The 10,371-nt window shown below is 49.9% G+C and overlaps 1 protein-coding gene across 1 annotated transcript in view; it reads right to left on the bottom strand.

Annotated features, from left to right (window-relative positions):
• Positions 1 to 391, bottom strand: part of NELFA (negative elongation factor complex member A) — a 53,099-nt gene extending 52,708 nt beyond the window's left edge. The window contains exon 1 of the mRNA XM_015424919.1: positions 118 to 391. Within this exon, the coding sequence (XP_015280405.1) occupies positions 118 to 369 (252 nt within the window). The 5' untranslated portion in view covers positions 370 to 391. The remainder of the gene's footprint in view (positions 1 to 117) is intronic.
• Between the last annotated feature and the right edge of the window lie 9,980 nt (positions 392 to 10,371).

The following is a 10,371-nucleotide window of genomic DNA, read 5'->3' as shown; positions in this document are numbered from 1 at the left end:
CCGCCCCGGGGGCCGGTCGTTCCGCCGGCTCCGGGTCCTGGAGGCGGGGGCGGGCTTTCGGGGGTCGGGGTGTTGGGGGTGGGGGGGAGCGCCGCCGCCTTCTCTCGCCTTCCTCACCTCGTCGACGGCGCGCCGGGGCAGGTGCAGCATGCCGAGCAGGAGCTTGAGCTTGACGGCCGAGGAGAGGCCGTGGAAGCAGAGGCGGATGTTGTCGATGACGGCGGCGGTGAGGAGCGAGGCGATGCTCGGCGGCGCCCACAGCTCGTCGGTGGAGCCCAGCTTGTTGTGCAGCCACAGGCCCGTGTCGCTCTCGCGCATCGACGCCATCTTGGAGCGCGGCGGGAAAAAAGGGGCACCGTCGGCGGGCATTTTATGAAGACACCTAAGGGGAGAGGGGAGGGGGCAGGAGGAGGAGGAGGAGGCAGGCCGAGGCCCCGGCCCCGCGGTGGGCCGCCCCGCTCCGTCCGTAACGCAAAATGGCGGCGCCCTGGCCGCGCGGAGGGACGGCGCTCGAAATGGCGGCGCCCTGGTGGGGGCCGTACACGACAATGGCGGCGCCGCCGCCGCAAAGGACGGCGGGAAATGGGGAGGCCGGCCTGCCTGCCTGCCGCCGCCGCCTCACGACTCGGCTGTGTGAGGGGAAGCTTCGCCCGGATCGCGGGGCCGCCTCTCTGAGGTGCCTCGCGGGCTCACCGGCCGGTCGCACCCGGTTCCCTTCCCTCTGCCACGGAAGACGCCGGGGGGGGGGACGACTCGAGACCGGAGGGAGGCGGGGTGACGCGGCGCTCCCTGAGGGAGGAGGACGGCCGAGGGTTGCCGCCGCTTCTCTGGAGTCTGAATGTCGATTCGACATAGAAGGGGGGCGGGGCGACGGGCTCCCCCAACGGCCCGTGGGAGGGGCGCGCGCACTCTCTCCCTCTTTTGTCCTCCTGGTCCCCCACGAAGCGGACTAAGGCACGGTGCTCAGGGCACCGGGGCCAAAGGGGGCACCACAAAGTTGGGGAAAGGGTTAGAAGCTTCGTTTGCACAGTTCTTTTGAACTATGGTGCTGGAGGAGACTCTTGAGAGTCCCTTGGACTGCAAGAAGAACAAATCAGTCAATCCTCAAAGAAATCAACCCTGACTGTTCCCTGGAAGGCCAGATAATGAAACTGAAGCTCAAATACTTTGGCCACCAAATGAGAAGGGAGCACTCACTGGAGAAGACCCTGATGCTGGGAAAGATTGAAGGTCAAAGAAGACGGGGACGGCAAGGATGAAATGGTTGGACAGTGTCATAGATGCAACGAACATGAAATTGAGTGAACTTCATGGCGGGCTAAGGAAACGGTTGCGCGCCCAGTACATGGGAACCAGGCAGAACATCAGACAAAACACAGGTGCAGTAGTCCTGGGAAAATCAATAGGCAAGCATTACAGCATCTTCTCCCCCACACAACCTCCAGCAGTTATCTTTTGCATTCCAAAGCAGGAGCAGGATGATAGAAGCCAAGCCGGGTGTAACAGGGAAAGGATATGTACACAGAGGTCACAGAAAACAGAATGGCAGCTTGCTGACATACTGCCCCCCTTAAAATACACTTACAACACACCTCCCGGCCTGGGCGGGAGACCTCCCGGGCTGGGCGGGAGACCTCCCGGTTTGTCAGGGGTACATAGCCATTTCACATCATACTTTTTAAAACGTCCAGTGGCACTTTTAAGACCAACAAAGTTTAATTCTGGGTATTAACTTTCGTGTGCACATGAAAGCTTATATCCAGAATTAAACTTTATGGTTCTTAAAAGCTGCTCCTGCACTCAAACGTTTCTATTGCTTCAGACCAACACAGCGACCCCACCTGAACATAATACTTTGTTACTGTACACCTAAAATGTTTTTTCTGTATTTAAAACTGTGGCGTACACAGAGTTCACTTGTTCTCGTAAGAATGCGACAAGTCTTCCCTCCTTGCCGCTGTGATTTTCCTACCCTGTGATGTGCCATCTTTGGAGCAAGTCTGGTTCACAAAAGGCCTCCAAAACAACCAGCTTCACTGCTAATTAGCACAGATCATTATCAAGGATATGATTCAGTTGGAGGGGATGAAAAAAAGACAATTATCTACTTTCCGAGGTAAGAACAGCAGTTTTCACCAACAGGTGACTTAATTGTTTGGCTTTTGGGTTCCCCACGCGCACACAGTGAGTGACATATTCAAATGGGTTGAAGACCAGGCTTTGTGTAGAACACTGGTGTTGGATCCCCAAGCATCGAGAATAAATCCACGTTTTAAAGAAAAGCAAAATTTATTTCAAAGCGTTGAAGACATACTCGAACACGTTCTTTGTTAGAACTGGGGATACACAGTTAGGTCAAGCATAATAATCTTCTCCCCCACACAACCTCCAGCAGTTATCTTTTGCATTCCAGAAGAATAGATTCTTTTGAACTATGGTGCTGGAGGAGACTCTTGAGAGTCCCTTGGACTGCAAGAAGAACAAATCAGTCAATCCTCACTTGCTGACACCCTGACTGTTCCCTGGAAGGCCAGATAATGAAACTGAAGCTCAAATACTTTGGCCACCAAATGAGAAGGGAGCACTCACTGGAGAAGACCCTGATGCTGGGAAAGATTGAAGGTCAAAGAAGACGGGGACGGCAAGGATGAAATGGTTGGACAGTGTCATAGATGCAACGAACATGAAATTGAGTGAACTTCAGAGGACGGCGGCAGACAAGAGGGGCCTGGCGGGAGCTGGTCCATGGGGTCGCGAAGAGTCCGACTCGACTGTGCGACTGAACAACAACAATTGTGTTATCACATGAATACATTTCTGTATTGCTGCAACCTGCATTGTCTATCTGGTCAGACAGGTCAACGACTAAAACGGACAGGGGGGGTCCGTGTGGAAAGGAGGGGGGGCACCAAGATTGGGCCAGTGCTGAGGGCCTCCGTGAGCCTTGATCCGCCCCTGCTGGTCCGCGACATCAGCTGCACTGGGAGGCCAGCCCTTCGGGGATCAGGCACAGGAGCCAAAGCTGCCTTCATGTGAACATGAGAGAAGCACATGTTGGATCGGGCCAATGGCCTCTCAAGATCCAGTCCAACACGCTGGGTCACACCGTGGCCCAAACCCGGGTGCCCTCAGGAGGTCCACCAGCGGGGGCCAGAACTCCAGAAGCCCTCCCACTTGTTGCCCCCTCCCAAGCGCCAAGAAGACAGAACATCACTGCCCGACACATAAGAGAAGCCATGCTGGAGCAGGCCAATGTCCCATCCAGTCCAACACGCTGGGTCACACCAAAACCCAGGTGCCATCAGGAGGTCCACCAGCGGGGCCAGAACTCCAGACCCCCTCCCACTGTGGCCCCCTGAGCAGCAAGGACAGAGCATCACTGCCATAGAATAAGAACATGAGAGAAGTCATGTTGGATTGGGCCAATGGCCCATCCAGTCCAACACTGGGTCACACGGTGGCCAAAACCCAGGTGCCATCAGGAGGTCCACCAGTGGGGCCAGAACTCCAGCAGCCCTCCTACTGTGGCCCCCCCAGCAACCAGGAATACAGAGCATCACTGCCCCATCCAGAAGACCATAAGAGAAGCCATGTCAGATGGCCCACCAAATCCAACACTCTTGTGTCACACAATGGCCAAAACCCAGGTGCCCTCAGGCGCTCCATCAGTGGGGCCAGAACTCGACAAGCCCTCCCACTGTTGTCCCCCACCCCCAACCACCAAGAATACATCAGTGCCCTGGACATAGATTCAGGTGGTCTGAAGAAACAGAACAAAGTTTAAACCAGTGGCACAGTTAAGCCCAACAAAGTTTAGTTTAAGCTTTCGTGTACATGCACACTTCTTCATATATCTGAAGAAGTGGGCATGCACACAAAAGCTTACATCCAGAATTAAGCTTTGTTGATCTTAAAGGTGCCACTGGACTCAGCTTTTGTTCTGTTGCCCCATGCCTTCCTGAGATGCAAGTAGAAATGGAGGTTCCTGAATTCTGGTACCGGGTCCAACCCTCAGGGCAGAATAGGGAAACGTGATTCTTATCTCACCACAGATGCTATCTTCCTGTTCCTACGCATTTCTCCACTGCTCTAATCAAGCTGATTACATTGTGAATTACACCTCTGGGTCCTGAGTTCCTTCTTTGCAAGACCCTTCCCACCTTCAGACTGAGTTAGAAGGACTTGGGGATCTCCACTCCGGCTTGTAGCTGACGAAGGGAAAGCTAATACCCCCCCAAATCTTACCAGTGTCAAAGGTACTGTCAGACTCGAACCTAACTGTTCTATTGGAGACCAACACAGCCACTCTCAAACTATCCAAACTGAACAGGAGCCCAGTGGCACCTTAGAAACAACCAGGGGTCATTTTGTAGAAAAAGAGGTGCAGGGGCTCATTAGCACTGGACTGTTTTGGATTGCTCCCTATTGGGGAGGGGGACGTGCAGATCTGTCCTGGCAGAGGAGGGAGAGCTTGTACCTGAATAAAACTTGGTCTTAAAGGTGCCACTGGACTGTTTGGGGCAGGGGGCGCCTCCGCAACTTACCTGGCTGCTTTTTGCTCTGACTGAGGGCTGCTGGGAGCAGGGGGTAGGCTGTTGCATGTGCCCACCCCCTGGGCTCTTTACTGCCAGAGTTCCGCTCCTGTGGGCTCCTGTAGGGAATTACCCCTGGAGACAACCAGCATTTTGTGCATCAGGACACAGCATCAGCTGCACGAAGGGAACCTTCCTAACAATCCATGGACTCTTTCTCAGAGTGAGTGGGGCAGGACAGCAAATCAGAATCAGGATTTGGGAGAACCTTGAGGGAAGTTACTCGAGTACTTTCACACACAAAAAAACCTTAATGCAAAGGTATTTATACTGAAAGCAAACAACAGAAAGGCAAGATGGGATTTCTTGCCAAAAGAGGCTCATTTATAATGAAATCCAATCAACGGCGTAATCATTCCTTTCAGAGTGGATGAAGACTACTCTGAACTGCTGATAAATGGACAGCAGAATGTATAGCCCACCTTTCTCCCCAACAGGGTCCCAAAATGGTTTACATAATTCTTCTTTCCTCCATTTCCCCCTCACAACAACCCTGTACGGTAGGTTAGGCTGAGAGCGTGTGATGAGCTCAAAGTCACCCAGCAAGCTTACGCGGCAGGGTGAGGATTCAGACTCCAAACATTCTGACCACGATGGCTCTCGTCAACAGATCCAGTTGGAAAAGTACAGAGGCCACAAGATAGAGTTTAGCTGAACATCAAGGACAAGGGATGCAGAAACATCACCTGTAAGTGAGTAAAAAGCCCATACGTATACAGGACAAATGGATATGGATGGACTCACCACAGAAACCTCGAACAGTCCAAAGTGCACAAGCCTGGCAATCTAAGAGGGCCCACTGGTCTCCAGCACTGGAGGCTATCTCCTCTGGACGAATTTGACATGCAGTTGCGAGATCACACATCCTTTTTTTGGCCCTTTGTTTCCCCGATGGCTCAAGGGGTTAAGACGCTGAACTGCAGGCTGTGGAAGGTCGGTAGTTCAGCAGTTCGAGACCCGAGTGTGCCGCACGACGGAGTGAGCTCCCGTCTCTAGTTCCAGCTCCTGCCAACCTAGCAGTTCGAAAGCAAGAAATTGCAAGTAGATAAATAGGGACCACTTCGGTGGGAAGGTAACAGCGTTCCGTGCGCCTTGTTGTTTAGTCATGCCGGCCACATGACCACGGAAACGTCTTCGGACAGCGCTGGCTCTTCGGCTTTGAAACGGAGATGAGCACCGCAACCCTAGGACTCGACTGGCTTTCGAGCAAGGGAATCTTTACATTTTACCTTCCCCAATGTCAGGTAGCCCTGTCATAGCATTGGTATGTGGGGGTGATATTCTCCTCCTCGTTCCCAGGGCTTCCCTGCCCAGCTACTGAGTGCTATCGCTATCTTGACCTTGCTGTCTCCAGCTGCAATTAGACGGCTGGGAAAGTTAACGGCTTTGCCTGCTTGCCCGTTTGCTTCAACCCGTGTGTGCGAACCATAATCATTGGCTTATGCTATTTGGGGGGGGGGGAGTTTGGTATTCCTATAAGTCAGAAGCTCCTATACTACAGGCTATTCCTGATACAAGCTGTATACGTGATCTTTAGTACTGGACTACCAATAAACACTTATCTTCTAAAGAAGCCTTTGTGTGGTGTGACCTGCCTAGAGACCCTGACACCCATGCAAATAAATGAGGAATCGCATCTCTGCACTGAGTGGCCCCTATGGAGTATGAAATGATGCGCATACTGCAAAGGGGGGGGGAAATGGCTCTGAGCCAGGATGCCCTGATCAGACCATCCCGAAGGCATTAGAGCATGCTTGCGCAATCAGACGGGTAAGTCAGAACCCGTTTGCTACCAGGCTTTCTCTGGTGTCTTAACTCTGCTTCCATAGTGGAGCAGCACGGGTTGCCAACAACTGCGGGACGCTTCCCAGATGTTGCTGTCTGATCGCGCCCTTTAAATCCGCCCAGCATTCGCACCTATGTCGGATCTAAAGGCACGTGTGATCGCAGCCTAGGAATGTCTGATAATAAGGGCTTCAAGCTCTTGTATTATGGGAGAGGGGGGGAAAGTTCCCTCTATCCCCATGTGTGATTTTATAAACCTCTAACATACTAACATAACAAGGAGCTGCGGTGGCTCAAGTGGTTAAGATGCTGAACTGTAGGCTGTGGAAGGTCGGTAGTTCAGCAGTTCGAGACCCGGGTGTGCCACATGACGGAGTGAGCTCCTGTCTCTAGTTCCAGCTCCTGCCAACCTAGCAGTTCGAAAGCAAGAAATCGCAAGTAGATAAATAGGTACCACTTCAGTGGGAAGGTAACAGCGTTCCGTGTGCCTTGGTGTTTAGTCATGCCGGCCACATGACCACGGAAACGTCTTCAGACAGCGCTGGCTCTTCGGCCTTGAAACGGAGATGAGCACCGCAACCCTAGAGTCGGACTTGACTGGCTTTCGAGCAAGGGAACATTTACCTTTTTAACATACTTCCACTTAGCTGTCTCTTTCTATACTGACAAGTCCCAGGCCCTCTCTTTCCTCATAGGAAAGGTGTTTCAACCCCCTAAGCATCTCAGTTGTGCTCCTTTGTGCTTTTTCCAGCTCTGGAATATGCTTTTTGTGCTGTGGCAACCAAAACTGCACATAGCATTCCAAATGAGGCCACACCATAACTTTCTACAAAGGCATTATAATATTGGCCCTTTTATTTTCAGTCCTTTGCCTAATTATTTTTATTATGGAGTTGCACTTTTTTACCTCTGCTGCACACTGGGTTAACATTTTTGTAGATCTTCCACTTCGACCCCCAGATCTCTTTCTTAGCCAGTTCAGCCCCATCAGCATATATTTTTTTAAAAAATTCTTCCTATACTTATCACCTTGTACTTTCTGAACAAATAGCACCAGTCCCAATACCGATCCTTATAGGACCCCTCTCTGCTTACTTCCCTCCATTGTGAGAACTGTCCATTTATTGCTACTTTCTATTTCCTGCTGTTTCCTGCCATTTAACGGTAACTTTATAGTTGTTCTCCCATGATTGATGAGCTTCCCAGAGAAATTCACGTGAGATTTCATGAAAGGAGTTTTAGAGATGAAATTCTTAAAGCTGCTAACACTACACCTCTACGGATTGAGAACACAGAAATAAAGATCCTCAAGGAAATTCCATGGAGAGTTAGAGATCTCAAGAGTCTTTGGTGAAGCACATCATCACAAGCCTTTTGGAAGTCCAAGTACTATATAATCTCTACCAGATTGCCTTTACCCACATGCTGGTTAACCTGCTCAAAGAAATCTAAGTGGTTGGTGAGGCAGGACTTCCCTTTGCAAAAGCCATACTGATTTTCCTTCAGCAGACCTTGTTCTTCAATGTGCTTGATAATTCTCTCTTTAAAAACAGTTTCTATTAGGTTAACTGAAAAGATGTTAGGCTAACTGGCTTGTAAATTCTGAGATCCCTTTTTAAAAGTTGCAGTGATGCTTGCTGTTGTCCAGTCATCCAGCACATAGTCTGATTTTAGCATTACATATACTTGTTAGTCAATCAAAAATGTTACGTTTGAGTTCCACCCCAGATCTCCAGGAATTTCCCAAACCAGAACTGGCAACCCTAAAAAAGAAGCAAAGAATTCATCTTCCTTAAGCAATCCTTTTATTTCCTTGTCATCTAAAGGCCTCGCCACCTCCCTAACCAGTTTCCTGCTTCTGATATACTTGAAGAAATTCTTTTTCTTTGTCTTAGTGTTTTTGGCCCTCCGCTTCCCAAATTCTCTTTTGCCCGCCTTATTATCAGCTTGCATTTGCTTTGCCAAAACCTGTACTCTTCTCTGTTTACCTCAATTAGAGAAAGTTTCCACTTTTTAAAAGAAGCCTCCTTTGACTTCGGTTGCTAACCAAGCCTGCATCCCGGATAGTTCATATCCTGCCTCAAATTTTGTTAGTCTTTAAGGTGCTACTGGACTCTTGCTCTTTTCTCTTGAGCCCCTGATGTCATCGTAAATCAATGACTGGTTCAGGACACTTCTCTTCCATCATGAAATAGGTGGTCATCTGTCCGTCACTTTAAAAAAGTCATTAGAGAAGAAAGATGTGGCCAGCTACCACCCAGACTCTAATTTGCCCTTCCTGGGTGCGACCTCATTTGGAGTACTGTGTGCAGTTCTGGTCACCACACCTTGGCTATTAGTATATAGATATGGAGCAGAGGTCCATCAGTGGCTATTAGCCACAAGGTATAGATAGGGACTCTGGGGCAAGTGATGCTCTGTCTTCTTGGTGCTTGGGGGGGGCAACAGTGGGTGGCTTCAGGTCAGGCTGTGAGATGAAGACGGCATCGGTGGCTTTAGCAGTTGATCTCCACTTGCATAGAGGACCATGCCTCTTACTGGATACCTACAGGGCTGCTTGTATTTCCTCCTGGCGTGACAGTTTCACTCAGAGGAGCCAAGCCTTCCGAAGGTGCTCCCTTGCAAATGGGTAAGATCAGCAACGTCCCTTATGTGTACATTCTCTGTGGCGTCCCCCATATTATCTTCTGGCCTGTGTAAGGAAGTCAGGAAGGCCGCCAAAAAGAAATGTCCGGAAAGGCATTTTTTATAAAGCGATTTGAATGGTAGTATAATGGAATAGCTCAAAAGGGTGCTTTTATAATTGAATACAATTGTAGTCTATTGCCATGTTTATCGTGTGCGTATCACCTTGCTTTTACTGCGTCATCACCTAACTCTGTATTGTTATTGTTATTACTTTAGGCAGTTTTCTTATGTTCTGGGCAAGACCACAGAGCAGTTGCAGAACATCTCCAGGTCTTCCTGGGTCATTCATCTGCTCTAGTCCCTTTTCAGTCTGGCTTCAGGTCAGGCTGTGAGATGAAGACGGCATCAGTGGCTTTAGCTGATGATCTCTACTTGCATAGAGGGCCATGCCTCTTACTGGATACCTACAGGGCTGCTTCTGTTTCCTTCTGGCGTGACAGTTTCACTCAGAGGAGCCAAGCCTTCTGAAGGTGCTCCCTTGCAAATGGGTAAGATCAGCAACGTCCCTTATGTGTACATTCTCTTTGGCGTCTCCCACATTATGTTCTGGCCTGTCTAAGGAAGTCAGGAAGGCCTCCATACTTCTCTCATTCTGCAGAATGTGCCAAAAAGAAATGTCCAGAAAGGCATTTTTTATAAAGCGATTTGAACTGTAGTATAACGGAATAGCTCAAAAGGATGCTTTTATAATTGAATACAATTGTAGCCTATTGCCATGTTTATCGTGCGTATCACCTTGCTTTTACTGCGTCATCACCTAACTCTGTATTGTTATTGTTATTACTTTAGGCAGTTTTTTGTTTCTTTGCATTGTTTTCAAATTCTGTAATCCTAGTCCTATTATGTTGCTTACTGGATCATAGAATCATAGAATGTCAGAGTGGGAAGGGACCTTGCAGGTCATCTAGTCCAACCCCCTGCACTCTGCAGGAGCACAGCCGAAAGAGAGCCCTACAACATACCCGAAAGATGGTCGTCCAGCCTCCGCTTGAAAATGTCCAGCGAAGGAGCATCCACCACCTCCCAAGGCAGTCTGTTCCACGGCTCAGCCACTCTTACGGTTAGGAAGTTCCTCCTGATATTTAGCCGGTAACGACTCCCTTGTAATTTCCACCCATTAGACCTAGTCTTGCAATCCGGAGCAAGAGAGAATAGATCCGCTCCATCTTCTACATGACAGCCCTTCAAATACTTGAAGACTGCAATCGTGTCCCCTCTAAGCTTTCTCTTTCCCAGGCTAAACAGACCCAGCTCTTTCAGCCTTTCCTCATAAGACTTGGATTCCAACCCTCTCACCATCCTGGTT

Source organism: Gekko japonicus, unplaced genomic scaffold (assembly GCF_001447785.1).
Source record: "Gekko japonicus isolate JY-2015 unplaced genomic scaffold, Gekko_japonicus_V1.1 scaffold1478, whole genome shotgun sequence".
Classification (NCBI taxonomy): domain Eukaryota; kingdom Metazoa; phylum Chordata; class Lepidosauria; order Squamata; family Gekkonidae; genus Gekko; species Gekko japonicus.
This window is presented reverse-complemented; position numbering and strand designations above follow the sequence as displayed.